Source organism: Chiloscyllium punctatum, chromosome 38 (genome assembly GCF_047496795.1).
Source record: "Chiloscyllium punctatum isolate Juve2018m chromosome 38, sChiPun1.3, whole genome shotgun sequence".
Lineage (NCBI taxonomy): Eukaryota > Metazoa > Chordata > Chondrichthyes > Orectolobiformes > Hemiscylliidae > Chiloscyllium > Chiloscyllium punctatum.
In genome coordinates this window covers 17,167,792-17,192,769 of record NC_092776.1, presented here as the reverse complement: position 1 = coordinate 17,192,769, position 24,978 = coordinate 17,167,792, and the positions used below count along the sequence as shown (strand labels likewise).

Below are 24,978 nucleotides of genomic sequence, written 5' to 3'. Positions count from 1 at the left end.
ACTGAGGGAATAAGAGACCAAATATCCAAATGTCATCATCACAAAAGCTAGCACTGGATCCTGTGTAGATGGAAACATTACATTCAAACAGCTGTTGATATATTAAATGAGAAGAAAAATCTGTAGCAAATGGATTTCAATGAAGGAAAATGTAAAGTAATCTACTTTGGACCTAGAAATGATCAAACTGAGGACATTAGAAAAAGATCATTAAATTGCGAGGAACAGAAAAATAATCCAAAGGACAGATGGAAAGCAAGCATTTGTTTCTTGAGGACTCAAATACAAAGGGGTATAGGCCATGCTTCAAGTATACAAGACACCTGGAGTCACTGTGAACAATTCAGGATAACAGACCTTTTGAAGGAGATGTTGGCCTTGGAGACAATGCAACATAGATGTACTAGAATAATACCTGGACTCCCAGGGTTAAATTACAAGGAGAGATTAGGTGAACTAAGGTTGCAGTCCAGGGAATTTGGGAGGTTTTGGTATGATTTAATCAAAGCTTTCAAGGTACGAGAGAGAACAAATAGCTCAGTGAAAGGAAACTATTTCCCCTGGTCAGGAAATCCAGAACCAGGGGACTGAGACTAACGCAAGATCACTCAGGAATGAAATTAGGAAGTACTTTTAAACACATAGGGTGCTGAAAATTTAGAACTCACATCCTGGAAAGGCAATTGACATTTTAAACCAAAACTATCAGCAATAAAAGGGCAAATGTGGTTTCAGGTTAATCATGATCTCGGATAATGGACAAGGTTCAAAGAAACTGACCAGCTTATTCTTGTTTCTATATTCATTGAGATTTATATGCTCAATCTTTATTTTTATATACTTATATTTTATATCATATAGATATCTAAATAGTCAAACTTATTGTGGATTGGGAAGCAAGCATTAGAACTGGTAGAAGCATAATCTGTAGTACAGTGGGTTGCGCTTCAGCGGGTCGGTGTGGACTTGTTGGCCGAAGGGCCTGTTTCCACACTATAATCTAATCAAATCTAATCTGAGAAGCACGGAGATTGCATCTAAATTCTTGTGGTGGCTGTTTGATCAATGTTTTATTCTTTATGTTAAAAGTACATGTGAATGTTTTTAGTAATTAACCTCTACTGCTCCAAAAAAAGTTAAGGTTTATCAAGCCAAGTTTCACTCTGGGACCTGACTTATACAACATTAAGATCAACTGGATCATAATAAATAGAATATTTAATGAACAGGAAGCTAACTTTGAATAGATGAATGAATTTAGATTCTTATATTCTATATATAAACAAACTAGAGTTAAGGCTGTGCTTCACCCAATCAACTAATGAGGATACCTCACAAGGAAAGATGAGGATTTACTGCAAAGGAATTGGTTCTGTCTGAGTATTTAAATCTGCAATTGCACAAAAGAAGCTTGACAAATACTTCCTCAAGATCAGAACCTCAAAGTACAGGGAAATGTAACAATTCCACACTTTTGTGGCTATCCGCTGCCATCTTTGCACTTCAGATACTAACACATCTTTTACACAACCTTATTAGAATCTTAGTTCAAAGACAGTCCTCTTTTACTGCTTGTATCATAAAATAACCTATTATGAATGTCAGCATGAGAGACCGGACCGGCATGGAGCTGTTTCTTTGGGTTCCCAGCTAAAACTTGACCAGCAGTTTCAAACTGGCTGCTTGCTAAAACCAAACCAAACTAAAACTTTGAACTGGACAAACTGGCCACTCTCCTTTCATTGTACAAGTGTTTAAAAAAAAACTTAAACACTTTTTCAAGTAGATATTTCCAGACACGTTTGAACCTCTTTCTTTACTACCCCTCTCGAAAAAAAAACAAGGGCAAAATAACCTTGTTAAAGGAACAGCATCATCACACAGTGAATCACAGAATTCCTACAGTGTGGAAACAGGTCCTTTGGCCCTACAAGTCCACACTGACCCCTGGCCCTACCCCTGACTAATGCACCTAACCTACACACCTTGGGCAATTTAGCATGGCTAATTGATCTAACCTGCACATCTTTGGATTGTAGGAGAAAACCAGAGTACCTGGAGGAATCCCACACTGACACGGGGAGAATCTGCAAATTTCACACAGACAGTTGCCAGAGGTTGGAATCGAACCGGGTCCCTGGCGCTGTAAGGCAGCACTGCTAACCACTGAGCTACTGTGCTGCCCTTATTGCCGCCTGTGTTCTGCCAATTTCTGCAGTCTCATCAAGAATTCAGTATCTGGTTCCTCAGGAAGTCTATTTGCCATGTTAAACCTTTAACACTGCTATATAACAGATGGTTTGGGGTCATGGTGATCCACAAACACATCTAACAGTTCATCAAAGGAAACTCTTTATGATGCTGGAAGTTTGGGCCCCGCAAGCATTTGGGACAATGACTCATTTCAGTGATCTCCTTCTATCCCATGTACTGGGGCCAATCCTCCAAATCCTTATCATAACATTTTAGTTTCCCAAACTCCAGCATTTCCAATATTTTCCTGTCTTGGCTTTATCGGGGTCATTGAAAGGCAAGGAAGGCTGCCTGAAACTTTTCTTGACTCTTGTCACCAAAGTAATAACTCAGAAAACTGAGATGAAAGAAACATTGTTTATTGATGAATAACAAAATAGAGCCACTTCTCGTGGAGTGCAAAGGCTAGTCGCAGTCTGGCACAGACAGTTCTGTGGAGTCATCCCTGGGTTACCAAGGGAACTCATACTCAATGAACTCCACAAGGAGATTAATTAGTGATTCCCTATGGGCCTTGTAGGGGTAATGGCCATCACTGTTTGATATTAGCAATAATCTTACCTATACAATAAACCTATTCATTAATAGACAGCTGCCCTGGCTCTAAAATGCTCCCACCCAACAGATTTGCAACCTCCTACCATACATTTGAGAAATTGTTGTAATTGTTCCAGCTCAGGTTGGGCAGCCAGGGGTCACTGGAGAATCTGAACAATACATTCTATTTCATTCTGTGAATATCCTCCTTCACATACAGTTCTGCAGCCCAGTCACTTTAAGTAGGTATCAGCTCCAAGTGGTGCAGTCAGTCTGCTTTTGTAAACCTCAGGGTAATTGGTGCACACACGCATTCACAAAAGGACAAATGCTGCTGTGAGTCTGCTGCACTCTCATTTCACTGGCTACTATAGAGATGGTGTCGATCAGTCGACTGATGGGATTTCTTACAATATTAAAGAGTCAGCTGCTCTCAAAATGTTAAAGCTGCTCTCACTGGGACCCACCCGATACAGTTCTTTTAAACCGACACGGTCATGTCAGTTCAAATAATATGTGGAAAAAACACTGCCATCTACCCAATAAAACAGAACATTTTTGAGGTTTGTCCTGTTCAACGCTCCCACTAAGCTACATGGGTGAGCAAGCTTCAAGGCATGCTGAGGCCTTGCTCTCTGACAAATACTATGTGCATGTGGCTGCAGAAAAATATTGTAAAAAGCTTACATGTCTAAATTTTAAAGGGAACATTGGGTCTGTTCACAACAAACAGGACAAGTCAAATCTATTATCAACCCACTAATTTACTCTCAGTCATCGGCAAAGTGATGGATGAGGTCAGCAACCATGTTAGTGAGGAATGGCAGTGAGTCACAAATAACCTGTTCACTAATGTTCAGTCTGGGCTTCACCAGACCCACTCAACTCCAGAAATCACAGTTTTAAACATGGAAAAAAAAGAGTGGAACTCCAGAGGTGAACTGAGAATAACTGCCTTTGACATCAAGGCAACATTTCCAATCAAGGTGCCCCAAAACTGGCACAAACTTCCAAATAGTGCAGAAATGCTCAATTTGAAAGTGATCAAAAGAGAAAAATACTTACTTACCTGGGAAAACTCATTTGGTAACAGGCCAGACATCTGATTATAATGCAGAAAAATTCCTTCAGTACAGAAATTCAGTACAGCAAAAGGGCAACACCATTTTAAAGGCACTAATAGTTGTTTAGTCAAGTGAATGTCCAGTGTGAAGGTTAGCAAACGGGTGAATGGTTATAGAATCATAGTCATAGTCACACAGAATGGAAACCTTCGGTCCAGTCCGTCCAGGCCAAACATAATCCCGAACTGAACTAGTCCCACCTGCCTGCTCCTGGCCCATATCTCTCCAAGCCTTTCCTATTCATGTAATCACCCAAATGTCTTTTAAATGTTGTAATTGTACCCACATCCATTACTTCCTCAGGAAGCTCATTCCACATGCAAACCACCTTCTGTGTAAAAGATTTGCTTCTTATGTCTTTTTTAAACATCTCTCCTCTCACCTAAAAAATGTGCCCCCAAGTCTTGAAATTCCCCATCTTAGGGAAAAGACAACTACCATTAACTCTATCTATACCTCTCATTTATTTATAAACTTCTATCAGGTCACCTCTCAACCTCTTATTCTCCAGTGAAAAAAAGTCCTAGTCTATCCAGCCTTTCTTTATAACTCAAACCTTCCATACCCAACAACATTCTGGTCTCTTCTGAACTCTCTCCAGCTTGATAATGATTTAATGTTAGATTAAAGGGTTAGGGTAGAAGGATTGATGAGGTAAATGGATAAGTGGGTAGACTGGCAAGTGAGTGGATAGGGGCTAGTCATGTCAAGCTTGCTGGTTTGTTGGGTCAGGCAGTGAGGCAACATTGGAGGGATGTAGTCAGTCAAGGCCTAGGTCAGGTCAGGAGGGGTACTCAATTAAGCTTGGGTTTGAAGCAAAGGGTTTTGGTCAGTGAGGTCAGTGGGGATGGTCTGGGGAAGTCAGTGCGGATAGAGAGGGGTTTGAGATAGGAATTGGGAGTCAGTATGAGTGATTGAGGTACCATTTATCCAGCAATTAGACTGGGATTTTTCTGTCCAATATTTCCAATAAGCAAATGGGAGCTGTCCATAGTCTCAACTCACATTGGTCAGAAGGTCTTGGGGAGCAGAGGAATAGTCCATTGGAAGTGCAAACTTCCAAGGAAATTCCTTTACTGTTAGTAGATTGGATTTCCATTGGGTCCCTTTTCTGAGAATGTGGAGACCAGAAGATCTGGGCCATTAAGTCAGCAGGAATTGAGGAAAACTCTCTGGTTGGAATTATACCTAGCATATGACAAGATGGTTACGGCTCTTGCAGTTTAGTCATCTCCGCTCCAGAAATCTCTGCAGGAGTTCCTCAGAGTAGTGTCCTAGGTACAACCATGTTCAGCTGCTTCACCATTGACCTCCCCCATCATTAGCTCAGAATGGGGAAGTGGAAATGTAAATGGATGAGTAAACCAGATCATAAGACAACCATAAAATATAGGAGCAGAAAGGAGAAAGAGACCTAAACTGCTGTCTGACATCAGTGAATCTGCACAACTACTGCCTTTACTGTTTGAGTTCAAGTATTTCTAGACATCGGACTGCATTCACAGCTGACCTTGGAGGAACCTGTATGGGAGAGCTCACAGCACAGGAGCAGATGAGTGAATGGTTTTTAAGTGTAACCTTGCTGGATTTTTTAAAAAACAGTGAGTAGAGTAGATTCTATCTGGTTATATGCTTCATTGAGATCTGTCTCATGTTTTATATTTATAAATTTAAATCAAAAGTACTAAGTTAGCCTGGAGCAGTTTTGTTTTAGAGCAGTAAGACTGTGCTATTTTTTTGAAGATCGTTAAAGTGCAAAGATGCCCTTTAGTAGAGTGCTGTGCTCTTCCTGTAGGATGCGGGGGATTAGGGAGAATTTCCATGTTAATGATGATTATGTCTACAGTAAGTATGTTTGTTTGCGAGTCCTATCAGAGTACCTCTAATTGCCACTCCAAGCAATGAGGAATTTACAGGAGTTCAGGAATGTGATGGATGACAGTTATAGGAAGGAAGAAAAACTGCAGAAAAAAGTCAGGTAGATGGGTTACCACCAGGAGAGGTGAGAGAGGGAGGCAGGTAGTGCAAGAGTCTCCTGTGGCTATTCCCTTCTCAAACAAGTATATGGTTTTAGAAAACGTAGGGAGTGATGGACTCTCGGGGGACTGTAGCACAAACAGTCAAGTTTCTGGTACAGAGACTGGCTCTAATGTAAGGAGAGGTATGTCAAGTTCTAAGAGATCGATTCTGACAGGGGATTCTCTAGTCAGAGGCACAGACAGATGTTTCTGCGGCTGACAACGAGAAATCAGAATGGTGAGTTTCCTGCCTGGTGCCAGGATCAAGGACATCTCGGTGAGAGTGCAGAATATTCTCAAAGGGGATTGGGACCAGCAGGGGGTCATTGTACACATTGGAACTAAGGACATAGGAAGGAAAAAGGATGGGATTCTGAAGGGAGAATGTAGGAAGTTAGGCAGGAATTTATAAAGGAGGCCCTTGAGGATAATAATAGCTGGATTACTCCTGGTGCTACGAGCGAGTGAGGGCAGGAATAGAAAGATCGAGCGGATAAATGCATGGCTGAGGAGCTGGTGCAGGGGAGAAGGATTCAGACTTTTGGATCATTGGAATCTCTTCTGAGGTAAAAGTGATCTGTTCAAGAAGGATGGATTGTACCTGAATTGGAAGGGGAACAACATACTGGCAGGGAGATTTGCTGGAGCTATTTGGGAAGATTTAAACTAGTAAGATGAGGGGATGGGACCCAGGGAGATAGTGAGGAAAGAGATCAGTCTGAGACTGGTACAATTGGGAAAGGGGACAAAGCAAATAGTCAGGGCAGACAGGAACAAAGCAGAGAATGAGGTAAATCAAACTGTATTTATTTCAATGCAAGAGGCCTAACAGGGAAGGCAGATGAACTCAGGGCACGGTTAGGAACATGGGACTGGGATATCATTGCAATTACAGAGACGTGGTTCAGGGATGGACAGCTTAATGTTCCAGAATACAAATGCTATAGGAAGGACATAAAAGGGGGCAAGAGAGGAAAGGGAGTGGCATTTTTGATAAGAGATAACATTGTGGCTTAACATAGGGAGGATATTCCTGGGAATATGTACAAGGAAGTTATTTGGGTGGAACTGAGAAATAAGAAAGGGATGATCACCTTATTGGGATTGTACCATAAACCACCTAATAGTCAGTAGGAAATTGAGAAACAAATTTGTGAGGGGATTTCAGTTATCTGTAAGAATAATAAGGTGCTTACAGTGGGGGATTTTAACTTTCCAAATATAGACTGGGACTGCCATGATGTTAAGGCTTTAGATGGAGAGGAATTTGCTAAGTGTGTACAAGAAAATTTGCTGATTCAATATGTGAATGTATCTACCAGAGAAGGCACAACACTTGACCTACTCTTGGGAAATAAAGCAGGGCAGGTGACGGAGGTGTCAGTGGGGGAGCACTTTGGGATCAGAGACTATAATTCTAATGGCTTTAAAATAGTGATGGAAAAGGATAGATGGATCTAATAGTTAAAGTTCTAAATTGGAGGAAGGCCACTTTCATTAGTATTAGGCAAGAACTTTCAAAAGTTGAGTGGGTGCAGATGTTCACAGATAAAGAGACAGCTGGAAAATGGGAAGCCTTCAAAAATGAGTTACGAGAGTCCAGAGGCAGTATGTTCCTGTTAGGGTGAAAGCCAAGGCTGGTAGGTGTAGAGAATGCTGGATGACTAGAGAAATTGAGGTTTTGGTTCAGAAAAAGAAGGAAGCATATGCCAGGTATACAGAGCAGAGATTGAGTGAATCCTTAGAAGAGTATAAAGGCAGTAGGACTATACTTAAGAGGGAAATCAGGAGGGCAAAAGGGGGGCATGTGATAGCTTTGGCAAACAGGGTTAAGGAAAATCCAAAGGGATTCTATAAATACACTAAAGGACAAAAAGGTAACTAGGGAGAAGACAAGACCCCTCAAAGATTATCAAGGCAGCCTTTGTGTGGAACTGCAGGAGATGGGAGAGATACTAAATGAATATTTAGCAACAGTGTTTACTGTGGAGAAGGATATGGAAGATATACAATGGGGAAACTGGTGACATCTTGAAAAATGCCCATATTACAGAGATGGTGGTGTTGGATGTCTTAAAACGCATAAAGGGCCTGAACAAGTGCACCTAGGACTCTGTGGGAAGCCAGGAAAGTAATTGCTGGGCCCCTTGCTGAGATATTTGTATCATCAGTAGTCACAGGTGAGATGCAAGAAGACTGGAGATTGGCTAACATGGTGCCATTATTTAAGAAAGTGGTAAGGAAAAGCCAGGGAACTATAGACCAGTGAGCCTGACATTGCTAGTGGGCAAGTTGTTGGAGAGAATCTTGAGGGACGGGATTTACATGTATTTAGATAGGCAAGGACTGATTAGGGATAGTCAACATGGCGTGGGAAATCATGTCTCACAAACTTGATTTGAGTTTTTTGAAGAAGTAGCAAGGGCAGAGTGATGGATGTGATCTTTATGGACTTCAGTAAGGCATTCAACAAGGTTCCTCAAGGCAGACTGGTTAGCAAGTTTAGATCACATGGAAAAGAGGAAGAACTAGCCATGTGGACACTGAAACTGGTTTGAAGGTAGAAGGCAGAGGGTGGTGATGGACGGCTGCTTTTCAGATCGGAGGCCTGTGACCAGTGGTAAGCCAGAAAGATTGGTCCTGGGTCCACTGCTTTGTGTCATTTATATAAATGATTTCGATTTGAACATAGGAGGTATAGCTAGTAAGTTTGCAGGTGACACCAAAACTGGACAGCGAAGAAAGTTACCTCAGAGTACAATGGGATCTTGACCAGATGGACCAATGGGCCAAGGTGCAGCAGATGGAGTTTAATTTAGATGAATTTGAGATGCTGCATTTTTGAAAGCAGGACTTATATACTTAATGGTAAGGTCCTGGGGAGTGTTGCTGAACAAAGAGACCTTGGAGTGCAGGTTCATAGTTCCTTGAAAGTAGAGTCGCATGTAGATAAGGTAGTGAAGGATATATTTAGTATGTTTTCCTTTATTGGACAGAGCATTGAGTATAGGAGTTGGGAGGTCATGTTGCAGCTGTACAGAACATTGATTAGGACATGTTTGGAATGTTTTGTGCAATTCCGGTCTCCCACCTATTGAAACTTGAAAGGGTTCAGAAAAGATTTACAAGGATGTTGAAGGATTTGAGCTGTACGGAAAGGCTGAATAGGCTGGGGCTGTTTTCCCTGGAGTGTCGGAGGCTATGGGGTGATCTTATAGAGGTTTATAAAGGAACCTGGATAGGGTAAATAGACAAGGTCTTTTCCCTGGTTTGGGGAAGTCCAGAACTGGAAGCATAGCTCAGGGTGAGAGGGGAAAACATTTAAAAAGGGACCCAAGGGATAACCTTTCATGCAGAAAGTGGTGTTGTATGGAATGAGCTGCCAGAGGAAGTGGCAATTGCAACATTTAAAAGGCATCTGGATGGGTACACAAATAGGAAGGGTTGAGGGTGATACGGGCCAAGTGTTGGCAAATGGGACTAGATTAATTTAGGATATCTGGTCGGCATGGACGGATTGGACTGAACGGTCTGCTATTATGATGTACATCTCTATGACTCTAAGTAGGCTATTTAGCATATTGTCCACCCTTTTCATTTTAAATCTATATAGAAACTCTGACAAAATCTTTTTATGATTCTAGCTAACTTTCTCCTATACTGTAATTTTTCCCCGAGTTAGTCATTCTGTACTGTTTTTTATGTTCTGCTCAATCTTCTAATCTGCCTCCCATCAGTGCTCAATTGTATGCTTTTCATTTAAATTTGATATATCTTAGCTTGTTTTAGATAACCATGGATAGCGAGTCCTCACAATGGAATTTTTCTTTCGTGTTGGAATGTATCTGGCCTGTGTTTTCTGAAATATCTCCTGAACTGTCCGTCACTGAATTTCTATGGGCCCATCCGTTAAACTAATTTGGCAATTCAATTTAATGAGCCTTGACCTTGTAAATGACCTGTTTGAAGTATAAAATGCGAGTCTTGGAGCCACTCTTCTCTCATTTAACCGGAATATAAAATTCAATCACATTAGCATTGCTATTACTTAGGAGGCACCTTCACTATGTCGTCATTAATTAATCTTATCTTGTTGCACAATATCAGGCCTAGTGTAGCCTAATCTCTATTTGGCTCCAAATCGCTGTTCTGAACAGGGCAGTCTGAGCTACTCATCTAAACTACCTTTGCACTTTTGATTTTCCAGTGTATATGTAATTTAAAAACTCCATGTTTATCACCATACCTTTCAGACAATTCTCATTATTTCTTCCTTTATACTTTTCTATCATGTGGTTACTATAAAGGGGCCCATGCAAGACTCCTACAAATGACTTACCTTTATAATTTCTCATCTTACCTTAACTGCTTCTCTCCTAGTTTCATGAACTAAAGATTATTCCCCTTTATTGTGCTTATACCACCACTGAATAAGAGCCACTCCCCTATCAGTCTGAGGCACCTGGGTTCCATGGTGACAGAGAAGGCAGCTGCCATTGAACATGGGTCACACACAGGGCACTCATGGCCTGAAGCAAACAGAGGATGACTACGGTGATCATCACAAAGGGATATCAAAATCAAGAGTCTGTCTCCAGCTCTATCAACTGTGATGAGGAGGAATGATTACATAACATTGGGAAAAGATTTAAGAAAATGATTTAGGCACATATTTGTGAGCGAAGGTGATACTTCCAATTTGATGTGACATTGCTGAACAAAGACACATTTTGTCAATGATTTTCACCTTGCTCTTGGTGAGTCCTGTACACAAGTTGAGGATTGTCAGTTGGATTCACAGTGTGATAGAATTGTGAGTACTGGAACCTATATGTCTTGATACACAAAAACCTGTAATTTGCAGACAGAATGAACAGGCACTGGCCTGTAGCACCTCAACAAAAGAAGAAATAATCATTCTCTAGTTAACTTTTTGCAGCAATGCCTTGATCACACAGAGTCAACTTGCCTGGTTTAAAATATTAACAAAGATTGACAGTTAACGGTCATTCTTCATTAGCTTATACATTCTCCATGGCAATACTTCTACCAGAGTCTACTTGTCAACTAATCAGCACTGTTCACTCATACAGTACAAATGTTGGTTTCACCTTTAATTATATTTCTTGGGAATTATCCTGATGAGTGCAAGATGAAAAGATAAAAGGTCCTTTTTTCCAGCAATACTCAAGATTACCACCAAATGACTATCAACCTGATAGGTTAGAGATGTGATTACATTTTGTTTTATTAAATCAGCATGACCTGGTATAAATTGAAGTTCTAGTAAATTTTCTAATGTTTTTAACATTTGTTAAAAAGAGACATGAGGTCAAAGCTTTTTGTCTTGCATTCATCAGGATTGAGACAAGAAAAACAACTTAGATACATTCACACAGCCGTACTTTCTCACTGAGAAAAGGGGTGTTGTGACAGCCAATTCCTTCTGCAGTCCCATGGCAATTCCCTGACCAATCAGAGTCAACTTGCCCAGTTTGAATTTAATCAGTTCATTGTGACAGTCAACAGTTCTTGCTGTAACTCCATGCCAACCAATCAGCATTCTCTCTCATACTACATAAGTTGTCCATTCTAAATTGGTCTTCTTGGCTTTTGTCCAGATAAATTTGAAGATTTTTATCTTATGTCTCTTTTTAGCAATATCCATTGCCAAGCAATTCGTTGACATTTGTACTAAAGGTTTGATCCCACATGCTTTTATAATGATTTGAATTGCATACAATGTTCTCTAAGGGGTCATCAGCTGTGATAGTTGTAATAGGTCTTCTGCTCATGATAGCCTGAAATGTTCAGAGGAGGCCACCTATGCTGCTTTGTGAAATGTCACAATACAAAATCCTTGTAGGTACCATGCCACCCAGCCCCCACTCCTCAATTTCAGAATCTAGATTAGAGTGGTGCTGGAAAAGCACAGCAGGTCAGGCAGCATCCAAGTATTCTTCTCCTCGGATACTATCAAGCTGATAAGGTCAGTGGCTTCAATGGTCTTGTATTTTTCTACAGTCAAGAGAGTCCTAGACTGCAAGCACATAGCGCCACCCATGAGTTACCAGGTGCATTCATGAATTGCAAGTGGTTACACACCTTAAATGGTCAAGTAGCTGATGAGGATTCTGAAGGGTACTCTGAGGAAGAATGAAAGTGTTTTGATGAATCCTCATCATTCTCCTAGATCCTCCACCCATCCATTCACATCTGTAGGCTTTGGACACTGCGACACACCACTAATCCAAGAGAGACCCTTGCTGACACATGCTGCACTGGTCTATCTACAGTATTTGTTTCAGACTGTAGAATGTAAAATCGTGACCCTCTCAGTGTAGTGCTGCTCTCCCTGAGTTCGTGGGTCATGGAATATCTCCTCAGAAGATGTAGTCGTCTAGAATCCATATTTTCAATTCTGTTGCCAGAATAATGAGTTTTAGTATTTGGGAGCATCTTTGGATGTATCAATCATGATTATTCCCAAGGTGCTCTGCTCAGATATTAAATCTCCTTTGTCCTAATCATAAGCTATTCGACCATTTAAGGTGTGTAACCACTTGCAATTCATGAATGCACCTGGTAACTCATGGGTGGCGCTATGTGCTTGCAGTCTAGGACTCTCTTGACTGTAGGAAAATACAAGACCATTGAAGCCACTGACCTTATCAGCCTGATAGTATCAGAGGAGAAGGATGCTCGGATGCTGCCTGATCTGCTGTGCTTTTCCAGCACCACTCTAATCTAGACTCTGATCTCCAGCATCAGCAGTCCTCACTTTCGGCTTATCAGCCTGATTGGCCTTGTCTTTCACATAAACTTATGAATACCCTTGCCATGTTGAAAAGTGCATCAGCTGCCCTGATGACACACAGATCCCTGGCACCTGCCTAAATTCTCAGGGTCATAATCATTTTCAGGGTGATGGGCTTTGGGTGGTTTCGATCACACTGGAACTAATATCCTTATCATCATATCACAAAGAAGTCACTAGTTACTAATGGTCTGACACCTGCAGGTAGCTCAGTCTATGTCTATATGGACATCCTGTGGAGCTCTTGTGGTGCATTGGTAGTGTCCACATCTCTGGGATAGGGGGCTTTGGTTTAAGTCTTATTTGGACTTTTCACGTGCATAATAACACCACTGAACAGATTGTTTAGAAAGTACCTACAGACATCAAATGGGATCCAGAGGTTTTTTATTTTCCTTTTTTTTGGATGGTGTATTTACCATTACCAATGTCTGTAGCAGCACTGGTTTCCTGATGGTCAAGGTGCATAGGTTGAAGCTGAATCTTGCTTGTTGCTATCCTCTCCATTCTTCCTAAAGTCTTCTACTGATTTCTGACATTTCTGTTGGGGGAGAAGAAATCAACCTTATACTGGACTTTCTCTGTTCTTCAATACTATCTATGGACTCATTTTGCAGTAAATCTCTCCCAAGATATTTTCATTCTGTGGCTCCTAGCAACCTATGTCAAATAGTCTACAATATCTCTGAGCGGAGGCTGGGGCGGGATTTCCCTGCAGCTACAATTACTGCACACAGCTTGGAGCTGTTTCAAACAATAAATTCAGTCTCCAAAGGAAAACAACATTCTTTCCATCTGCTAGTTTCACATTACATCATTCTTTTGTTCTTCGCCAAGAGCAATCAGGCAATGATTGTGAAATGATGCAGAGGAAATGGAGTCAAATCTGGATGGATCATTCTTGTCAGATAGGGAAGTTCTGCATCTCGTGCATCAATGAAGGAAGTTTGAATGCTTTTATGTGTCAGTTTGCTTTTCACTTTTAGCCTGCACCTTTGGTGAGCAGCAATGTGAGGAAGACAGCTACATGTGTACCTCATCTGTGGCTTTTCCATCAACAAGTCCTCAGCTGAGCCTCATCATGGAACATCAACTATTTAACTAACAAAAATCATAAATCTAATGAAGCAGAGTTTGCATGGCTTCATGTAAGAGAAATCATGTCTGACTAATTTATTAGAGTTTTCTATGGAAGTCTTAACCTGAGTGGATAGAGGGGAAGCAGTAGATGTGTTGTATTTGAACTTGCAAAAGGCATTCAACAAGGTACCACAGCAAAGGTCATAAGGTAAGAGTCCATACTTTTTAGGGAGTATATTGGCATGGGTTAAAAAAAAAGCTAACGGGCAGGAAACAATGAGTGGAGATGGAGAGTATTCTCAATGTGAAGGCAGGTCTTCATCTCCACAAGGACTGTGCGGTGGTCACTCTTACTGATATGGTCATGGACAGATACATCTGCAGCTGGCAGTTTGGTAAGGATGAGGTCAAGAATGTTGTTCCTTCTTGTTGATTTCCTCATGACCTGCCATAGACCCAGTCTAGCAGCTATGCCCTTTAGGACCCCACCAGCTCGATCTGTAGAACGGCTGCCAAGCCACTCTTGGTAGTGAAAATTTAAACCCCCTTCCCAGAGTACAATTTGTGCCCTTGCCATCCTCAGTGCTTCCTCGAAGCGTTGTTCAACATGGAAGAGTACCAATTCATCAGCTGAAGGAGGACAGTATGTGGTGATCAGCAGGAGGTTTCCTTGCCCATGTTTAACCTGAAGCCACGATACTGCATGAAGTCCAGAATCAACATTTAGGACTCCCAGGGCTGCTCCTTCCCGATTGCATACCACTCTGCTGCCAACTCTGCTGGGTCTATTATACCAGTGGAATAGGACATGCCAAGGGATGGTGATGGTGGTGTCTGGGATGATGTCTGTAACGTATGATTCCATGAATATTATTATTTATTGTCTAGTCTGTGAGACAGCTCTCTCAATTGACACTAGTCCCCAGTTGTTGGTAAGGAGGACTTTGCAGAATCAGCAGGACTGTTTCTACCATTGTCTTTTCTGGTGGCTAGATAAATGCCAGGTGATCCATTCGGTTTCATTTCTTTGAGACTTTGTAGTGATTGGTCCAACCAAATGGCTTGCCATTTGCAGGGCAATTGAGAGTCAACCACATTCTGGTGGGTGTGGACGTACATGTAGGTCAGACCAGATGAGAATGGCAGATTTCCTTGCCTGAAAGACATCCGTGAATCAGATGGGTTTTTCCGACAATCGACAATGATTTCATGATATCAGTAGTTTCTTTTAATTTGAAATTTCTTTTTTTGTGGAATTGAAATTTTGCCACTGCAATTTGAATCAGAGTACCTGGAACATTAGCTGAGTTTCTGGATTAACCATCTAGTGAGGATATCACTAGGCCATTGCCTCCCCACTGTATGTGGAGTATAATGTGGAAAGTATGACAATGTTCATTTTTAAAGGGAGAACAAAAGAACAGAATATTATTTAAATGAAGAAAAACTGCAACACAAAAGGACTTGGGGTTCTTGTGCACAAAACACAGAAAGCCAGCACATAGATATATCAGGTAATCAGAAAAGCAAATGAAATATTGGCCCTTATTCCAACAGAATTGGAGTATAAGAGGAGGGAAATCTTAATCTAAATGTACAAGGTGCTAGCAAGATCACATCTAAAGTATTATGAACACTTATTAAATAAAGATATTGTTTTATTAGAGGCAATTCAGAGAAGGTTCACAAGGATGATCCCCGATTCTCTTATCAGCAAAGGCTAAACAGGTTGGGACTCTACTCACTGGAGATTACAAGAATGAGAGATGATCTCATTGAAACATATAGGATTCTTAAGGGGCTTGACAGGGTAAATGCTGAGAGGATGTTCCCCCTCATGGAAAAAGTCTAGGACCAGAGGCATGGGCTCAAAATAAAGAGGTGCCAAGACGGAGATGAGGATGAATTCCTTCTCTCAGAAAGAAGAGTGTCTTTAGAACGCTTTGCCACAGAGTGTTGTCAGGGCAGAGTCCTTGTGTCTATTTGTGATATTGATGTATTCTTCATCAGTAGGGGAACTGAGGGAAACGGGGAAAAGTCTGGAAAGTGGACGTGAGGAATGTCAGATCAGCCATGATTCTATTGAATGACAGAGCAGATGTGAGGTGTTGAATTGTTGATTCCTATTTCCATTTCTTATGGTCCTATGGTCTTAATACAGGAAAACTGGGTCCCTCATGGCCTCAGGCTGAATGTTCAAGGGAACTCAGAGAAGGTCTGGCCCTTGGACAGGAAGTGTATAAGCCCACAGGCATGAAGACACACGCTGGCACTCATAAAATCATACTCCTAGCAATTGCTGATTACTGCCTTGGCAATTTATCGGAAGAATGTAAGGTTCAGGGAGTAAACCCTGACAAAAACTCTGGAGTGGAAGCTCAAGGCAGACTGACACCAAGCTATTGTTATCTTTCAAGCAATTCTTGCAACCAAGTTGTTTCCAGGCAGAGTTTTGCAGTCCTTTAAAAAGGGTTGAGAGGGTGGTCTCTGTTTGGGAAGCCCAGGCTCTCCATAAGTTTTGCCCAGGCTTTCATCCCGGAAATGATACACCAATTTCATTGCAGAGAATCAACACAACACAGTAAACAGAAGTCATGAGTGATCAGTCTAATTTGATTGGAGTAGAGAATGGGTTATCTCCGATAGTAGATTTGACAATTATGTCCCATTGGTCACCCAATATTTCCCCTCAAGTCAAGGAGCAAGATCTCACCCTTTATGAACCAATCTGCTTCAGAGTGTCTGCTCAGTGTGTAAACAGAATCCATTGCACCAGGCAATCAAACTATACAGACAAAAAGAAAGAAGGTACTAACTCTTGATTGGCAAGCTGGAACAGCAGGACCATGAGCATGGGATTGACAGACAACACGCAACTGGTTAATAACACATGCAAGACGTCTTTAACCAACATGGTAGGTAGATTGTCCAGTGACATTGCTTCCCAACAAGACACGTCAATGGAGTATGAAGCTGAGGCCATGATCAGGTCAGCCACGATTTTATTGAATGGTGGTGCAGGCTCAAGGGGCTGAATGACTTACTCCTGCTCCTAATTCATTCACTTGTTCACATTTGTGTCTGAATTTAAACAGAGCTAATGAACCTCATGGGTATCTATGTCCCATGGCTTTGCTCTACTACAGAGGTGAAACACCCATTGCTTGTTGAGCTTGACACTGCTAGCAGCAGTACATCATGTTAGAACATCTTTCTCTACTGAGGATTTTGATGCCAGCGGAGGAACAGACCATGTGCCACAGGCCTCCTGTCCCAGCCATCATGGCCTGGGAAAGATAACTGAGAATAAACAGAAGCTACTTGAGCTTTGCTGCTATCATGAGCAAACCTTCATGTAATTAACATTTTCTTTCAGAACAGGCCATTTCACATGAGGTATCCAAGATTGAGGCATCAGCACCAACTTCACTTGATCATCACCAAATGTGAATCTAAACAGCACTGTCAACATGCTAGCTACAGCACTGACTGGGATACAGATACTCTTCAGCATGCACCAGGATTAGGATGTAATCTTTGTGAACATTTTTATTCAAAGCAGAAATACTATCCTCATATCAATGTCAGACATACTACCCAACCCAGATAAGCACCAACAGTCCCATGAGTCAGCAGAAGAGAAATGCAACATATTTCAGAACACTATGTGCAATATCACACTCTCAACAGATGGAAAGAAAGAAAAGATTTGAATAGTTTGAGGCTGATATCACGGTGGTGGAACTCAAGATGACTGAAGACTCTTGAGTGTGCTGAGAGCGGTTTGAAGTAAAGCCTAATAGACTGCTGGCCAGTGTTTGAAACATCTGTTTAAAACAGCCTACTTGGTACTCAGCAGCTGCAATGGTCATTTCCAAACTGCGTATAGGGCAGTGGACCTGACCATGTCCAGAACCCGCCTTTCCAGACTGAAGATTCTGTCATTCGATTGACTTTCTCCCAATGTTGGCACAGCAAGCTAGGAGATTTCCAGACTGTCAGTACCGAATTTAGGATGAAAATCCACACATTTACAGCCAATCTTATGATTTCCAGCATCCTGAGAACGTAGCTGTTATATTCTGCCATTTGTTATTAATTTCCTCATATTTCATTGCATTTCCAAGCTTTATGTAGTCTGCAGAAAGTGAATGATTATGCACAATTTACCTTTAACAAGGGTGAGACATTGGGTAATATAGCACGTTATGAGATTAAATAGATATATTGTGTTCTGATTCAGTTGTGAGGCTTTTACTGAGAAACAGGTAACACAAAATGAAAATGTTGAACTGAGAGGTGACCTTATAGAGGTTCATGAAGTAATGAGGGGTATAGGTAAAGTGAATGGCAAGTCTTTCCCCTAGCGTGGGGGAATTTCAAGACTAGGGAAGATATTTTTAAGGTGAGAGGAGAAAGATTTAAAAAAGATAAGGGGGCAAATTTTAGTTCAAACACAAAGTGGAATGAACTTCTGGAGGAAGTAGTGGATGCGGGTAAAGTTAAAAAAAGATTTAGATAAGCACATGAATGAGAAACGTTTGGAGGGATATGGTCCACGCACAGGCAAATGGGACTACTTTAGTTTGGGGTTATGGTCGGCATGGACTGGTTGGACTGAAGGGTCTGTTTGTGCTGACTCTATGAGAGGAGGCAGTCTTTTGGAAGTGTAACACCTCCTTGAATTCCTCACCAACATCCCCCAAACAGTCCCCCATTTCATCATTCTTTATTCATTTCACAATCTCACCACAACATCTTATGTTTACTGTTGCAGCTGCAATGAAAGAATAGCCCTCCAGCTACAGTTGTCCCTATTTTCTCTGAATGATACAGATGTGGTCTCAATCAGTTCACTGCAACTAACATCCTGTAAATGGAAACAATCAATGTCTGAGCTTTGGGAACTAACAGGAAGCAAAGATGAGGCACTCACTTCAAATTCAGAAGGATTCCAAAATTGTGGAATTTCTAACTTGGCTTCTTTCCTGTTCATTATGTAGATGTTTGTTTGTAACTCAGTTTTTTAATGCTTGAATCAGGAATAGTTCTGAGAGTCCTGAGATGTTACAAAAGGGTTTACATTGTTTTGGAAAGATCTAGAAACTTTATAATGCATCAATGTGGGTGTTTGGCAAGAAATGTCATGAAATTGTGCTCAAATATACCAAATAAAAGGAGAGTGGGTCACAGAGTGATGAGTCCAACACAGGTTCATGGCGTATTTGAGATCTAGGATGCATTTTTAAAAAAATCCTTATTTGCTCTCACAGTACCATTTCCCATCACCTTTTTTCCACAAGAATGTAAGAATTAGAAGCAGGAGTAAGCCATTCAATAAGGCCATGGCTAATCTGATTGTTACTTTAAGTCTGCTTTCGTGACTATTCACAATAACCCTTGACTCTTTTATGGATCAAAAACTGAGAATTCCAAATGACCCAGAGAGAAAAGAAAACCCTCATTTCCATGTTAAATGGGACATCCTTTTCTTTAACCTGCAATTCCAAGTTCTAGATTCACCCCATGGAAGGAAACTCTCCCTGAGCATCTACCCTGCCAAATGTCCTTAGTATCTCATGTGATTCAATATCGTCAGCTCTCATTCTTCTAAATTCCAAACAATATAAGCATAGTCTTTCCTCATGAGGCATAAGATAATCCATTAAGAAAATTGTTGATTTATTCATTTATTGTCATGTGTATTTTGTTCCATGTTGTAAAGTGTCACCCTTCTCCAGTGCCATCTTAAAACACAGAAAAATAAAATCAAAAAAATAGATTACAAAGGCAGAAGAAACAAAGAAAAAGCAGTCAACCCCACAGTTCTTTTTTGTTAAGTGCTCCGTTCAGGTTATGGTCCTGGTGACTAGGTACGCGACCCCTTTGTGACGTTGCTGCCAGAATGAAAGTTGCCACCCTTCGCCTTCACTGACGCCCTTGCCACTATGAGTCCTCGATAGGCCGTGCCAATGCAGAAGCCACTTATGCTCCCAGGTACTGCACCCACCCAAACTTGATTCTGCCGCCTCCTCAGAGTCTGCGCTGGAACCTAAATTTGCTTCTGTCGCAGCAGCCACGTAACAGCACTAGGGCCACCGTATTAGAAGCTGCTGGTAACCTAAACTCGCTCTAGATGCTGCCCCCATGAGTCTGCACTGCTGGGTCTGCTCAGGTCTGTAACCCTCCCTGCTTGAGTCAATGCTGCTGGGCCCACTCGTCATCGATAAAATGTGATTAGATGGAGCCAAATAGCTTTGTGAAAAGGAAGTTGTGTTTAACTAACATGATTCCAGCTGTTGATAATACTGGACAAGTCAGATCCCAGAATGTAGCCCATTTTGATAGATCAAAGGTTATCTTTGTCTTTTTGCTTACTGTGGAGGTCAGTCCCCTCACAAGAGGGTGTCAATGTATTTCTAACAAAAGAGCCTAAATGTTTATTGCTCAAATGAAAAGCATAAATTATGTTACGTGAGACAAGAACTCATTATAAACATCAGAAAGAAATGTTGATCACTATTACCCCTGCAGACACTCAAACCTTAGTATCAGGTTGGCAGATACAAACCCATAACTTAAAATGGGGGAGAAGAGAGAAAAAGAGAGAGGAAGGAAAAAGGAAGGAAGGAAAAGGAAGGAAGGAAGGAAAAGGAAGGAAGGAAAAGGAAGGAAGAGGATGGAAAAGAAAGGAAGAGGATGGAAAAGAAAGGAAGGAAAAGGAAGGAAGGAAAAGGAAAGAAAAGGAAAGAAAAGGAAGGAAGGAAGGAAGGAAGGAAGGAAGGAAGGAAGGAAGGAAAAAGGAAGGAAGGAAGGAAGGAAGGAAGGAAGGAAGGAAGGAAGGAAGGAAAAGGAAGGAAGGAAGAGGAAGGAAGAGGAAGGAAAAGAAAGGAAGGAAAAGGAAGGAAAAGGAAAGAAAAGGAAAGAAAGGAAAAGGAAGGAAGGAAAAGGAAGGAAGGAAAAGGAAGGAAGGAAGGAAGGAAGGAAGGAAGGAAGGAAAAAGGAAGGAAGGAAGGAAAGAAGGAAAAGGAAGGAAAAGGAAGGAAGGAAGGAAAGAAGGAAAAGGAAGGAAGGAAAAGGAAGGAAAAGGAAAGAAGGAAGGGAAAAGGAAGGAAAGGGAAGGAAAGAAGGAAAAGGAAGGAAAAGGAAGGAAAAGGAAGGAAGGAAAAAGGAAGGAAAAAAGGAAAGGGAAGGAAAGAAGAAAGGAAAAGGAAGGAAGAGGAAGGAAAAGAAAGGAAGGGGAAGGAAAAGGAAGGAAAAGGAAGGGAAAGGAAGGGAAAGGAAGGGAAAGGAAGGGAAAGGAAGGGAAAGGAAGGGAAAGGAAGGGAAAGGAAGGGAAAGGAAGGGAAAGGAAGGGAAAGGAAGGACGAGGGAGGAAGGAAGGAAAGAAAGAAAGAAAAGGAAGGAAAAGCAAGAAAGAAAGCAAGCAAGCAAGCAAGCAAGCAAGCAAGCAAGCAAGCAAGCAAGCAAGCAAGCAAGGAGAAAGAGAGGGAGACAGAGAGACGGACAGAGAGACGGACAGAGAGACGGACAGAGAGACGGACAGAGAGACGGACAGAGAGACGGACAGAGAGACGGACAGAGAGACGGACAGAGAGACGGACAGAGAGACGGACAGAGAGACGGACAGAGAGACGGACAGAGAGACGGACAGAGAGAGGAGAGAGAGAAAAAGAGAAAAGAGAGGGACAGAGAGAAAATAGAGAATTGTAGACCAGCTAGGCTAACATTAGTGGGAGAGAATGTTCGAGTCTGTTGTTATAAAAGACATGATGACAGAACAATTGGAAGGCGGTATTGGGATTAGGCAAAGCCAACATAGGTTTATGAAAGGCAAATCAAGCTAAACAAATCAACCGGAGATTTTTGAGATATATATAAATGACCTGGATGAGAGAGCCAAGAGGAACATTTCCAAGTTTGCTGACATCACAAAACTAGGTGGGATTGTGAGTTGTGAGGAGGATGCAAGGAGGCTTCAAGGTGATTTAGATAAGTTGAGTGAATGGGCAAATATATAACAGTTGATGTAGTTTATATGGTTTTCAGCAAGGTCTTTGACAAGGTTCCACATGGGAAACTGATAAAGAAGGTAAAATGCATGGGATCCAGCATAACTTGAATCCAAAATCGGCTTAGTGTCAGGAAACAGAGGGTAGTGAGTTTGGAGCTTGGTTTGCAATGGCATACCACAGGGATGAGTGATGAGTCCCTTATAATTTGTGATATTCATAAATTTAGTAGGTGAGAATGTACAAGGGGATGGTAAGTAAATTTGCAAATGCATGGTTGACGGTGAGGAGGAATGTGTTAGGTTACAGGCACATATAAATGGATTGTTCAGATGGGCAGATAAGTGGCATGTGGAAGTTAACCTTGATAAATGGGCTAAAATTTTAAATGTATGTAAGAACTGTGTATAAAGAGGCAACTGTAAAAAGTGTACTTCGGATTCCATTCCCGCCTCAAACTGTGCTACTGCGGATTGTTATAGATCAGGCCAAATCCCCTCAAAATATTTTAAGGTAGCCCAGACCCTACCTTTTCTTATTTTAAAGGCAGGTGTGATGCAGCTGGTCAAACCACTCGACTTTAAGCAAAACAGAATTTACTTAAACACTACAGTTGAAACACGAACAAAATAATTTAGAATAACTTAATTATATGAAAACTCAACCAATTCAATATAGCAACTTAACTAAAAGGATGTTCCAATCCCTGTAATATCTCATAAATGCATTCCTTGGCAAAATATAAATTTAAATGCAGGTTATTACAGGCATGGAGAAAAAGCTTCCAGAGGGATTTCAGAGAGAAAGTCAGTTAGGAACGATCTGCTGAAGCCTGGAACCTTTCTGCACTGCAACAGTTTCTCACTGTTACAGCTAAAACAAAATTGGAAAAAAAAACCTGAACTGGGAGAACTAGGAGAACTGGGCCATTCCCCTGCCATTCTTAAACTAGGGTCTTTTCAGACATTTTGGCACCTCTGCCTTTATAGCCTCTCAAAAAAAAACCAAGGCCAAAATAACCTTGTTAAAGTGACAGCATCGTAACACTCCCTCCCACCTTAAAAAATGAACCATAAATTTACAAAGATGCCTTCATTTTAAAACCCCATAGGGAAGGCAAAGGCCTACTGGCATTATCGCTAGACCGTTAACCCAGAGATCCAGGTAATGTTCTGGGGACCTGTGTTCAAATCCTGCCATGGCAGGTGGTGTAATTTGAACTCAGTAAAATTTAAAATTAAAGAGTCTAATGATGACCATGAATCCATTGTCAATTGTCAGAAAAACCCATCTGATTCACTAATGTCTGGCTTATATGCGACTCCAGTCCCACAGCAATGGGTCTTAACTACCCTGTAGGCAATTAGGGATGGGCAATAAATGCTGGCTTGGCCAGTGAGGCTCTCATCCTGTGAATAAATAAAAAAGTCCTACTCTGTTAGTACACAACAATACATATAGATATTATATTGACTGTAACCATGCAAATATACTACATGTTATTTTAGTCTGTTTACTCCTGCAATTGAATGCCTTTGCTTATTTATCCAAGTCTTGACAATGCGTCAGCAATTATGTTTTCCTATCCTGCCACATGTACAATTTTCAAATTGAATGGCTGCAATAATAAACTCTATTGAAACAATTTGGAATTTTTGTCCTTAAATTTCTGCAAAAACTTTAATGAGTTATGATCAGTAGATGTGATTGTCTCAGACACATTACTGGCAACATAAATGTTGAAATGTTGTAATGCCAACACCAAACTCAGTTTCCTTCTCAATTATTGAATATTTCTGTTGATGAATGTTCAGTTTCCTGAAGAAATATCCAATAGGTCTATCTTCTCATCATCTTCGTGTAAGTGCACAGCGTCAACATCCACATCACTCACGTTGATAGTCACCTTGAATGACTTCGCATAATTAGGTGTGGCTAAGGTTAGGGCAGTGGTTAAAATACTTGCAGGCTGTCAAAGGTCTTCTGACAGTCTGCCGTCCACTGAAACTTCCTTCTTTCCTTCAGTAGTTCAGTGAGTGGAGCAACCACACTGCTAAAATTCAGTTTGAATTTCCGATAAAACCTGGAACATTTCCAGCAACTGCTATCTTTGTTGATTGTATGGGAAACGCCCCAGTAGGGTTTGTTTTCACATTCTGTGGGGCCATCTGTCCATGTCTGATAGCATGGCCCAGACAGGTGACTTGGACTTGGGCAAATTCAATTTTAGCCAGGTTTATCACCAAGTCTGTCTTTCAAAGACGATCGAATAATTCTGATAAATGTTGCAAATGTTCTTTCCATGTGTGGCTAACAATCACCAGGTCGTCAATGTATACCACATAGTTAGGTAATCCAGAAATGAGGCCACAGTGAGGACTGCAGATGCTGGAGATCAGAGTTGAGAATGTAGTGCTGGAAAAGCACAGCAGGTCAGGCAGCATCCGAGGAGCAGAAGAATGGACATTTCAGACATAAGCACTTCATCAGGAAGGGCTTATGCCCAAAATATCTATGCTCCTGCTCCTCGGATGCTGCCTGACCTGCTGTGCTTTTCTAGCACTACAGTCTCGACTCTAATCCAGAAATGATTTTAATGATTTTACTGGTTAGTCTTTGAAATGCAGCTGGCACATTTTTCATACCAAATGGTATGACTTCAAATTAAAATCGGGTACAAATCAGACGTTGGAACTGCAATGACTTTGCGATAGTCCACGTATAACTGTTGGGTACCATCTGGTTTTGGTACCATCACTATGGGCGATCTCCAGACACTGTACCTCACTTTGATTATGTCATCTTGGAGCGTGCGCTCAACCTGTTTTTGAACCTGTGCCAACCTTAGAGGGTCAAGTCTATATGGATGTTGCTTAATTGTAATAGCATTTCCTATATCTACATCATGGATAATTAGATTAATACTTCCCAGCTTATTTCCACATATTTTCACATGCAATAGGTTTGTTCTATTTTTAATACCCTTATTCACCAATCAAAATTACTTTGATCCTTTCAAACTCAACGTAGGTTTGACTAGGGGGTAGGGTCCCTTAGATTCCTGAAACATTGTCTGTAGGCTTCTGGCACAACCTCATATACACTAAAGATAACTTTCTTCATCTCCTCATGCTCCC

General features: G+C 41.2%; 1 protein-coding gene across 4 annotated transcripts in view; it reads right to left on the bottom strand.

Annotated features, from left to right (window-relative positions):
• Positions 1–24,978, bottom strand: part of entpd1 (ectonucleoside triphosphate diphosphohydrolase 1) — a 128,283-nt gene that overhangs the window by 67,072 nt on the left and 36,233 nt on the right. For 2 of the 4 annotated variants that reach the window (XM_072557301.1, XM_072557302.1), the window contains exon 2: positions 13,175–13,290. The exons of the other annotated variants lie outside the window; for them this stretch is intronic. In XM_072557301.1, coding sequence (XP_072413402.1) covers positions 13,175–13,256 — 82 coding nt within the window. In that variant the 5' untranslated portion in view covers positions 13,257–13,290. The remainder of the gene's footprint in view (positions 1–13,174; positions 13,291–24,978) is intronic. 4 annotated transcript variants of the gene reach the window in all.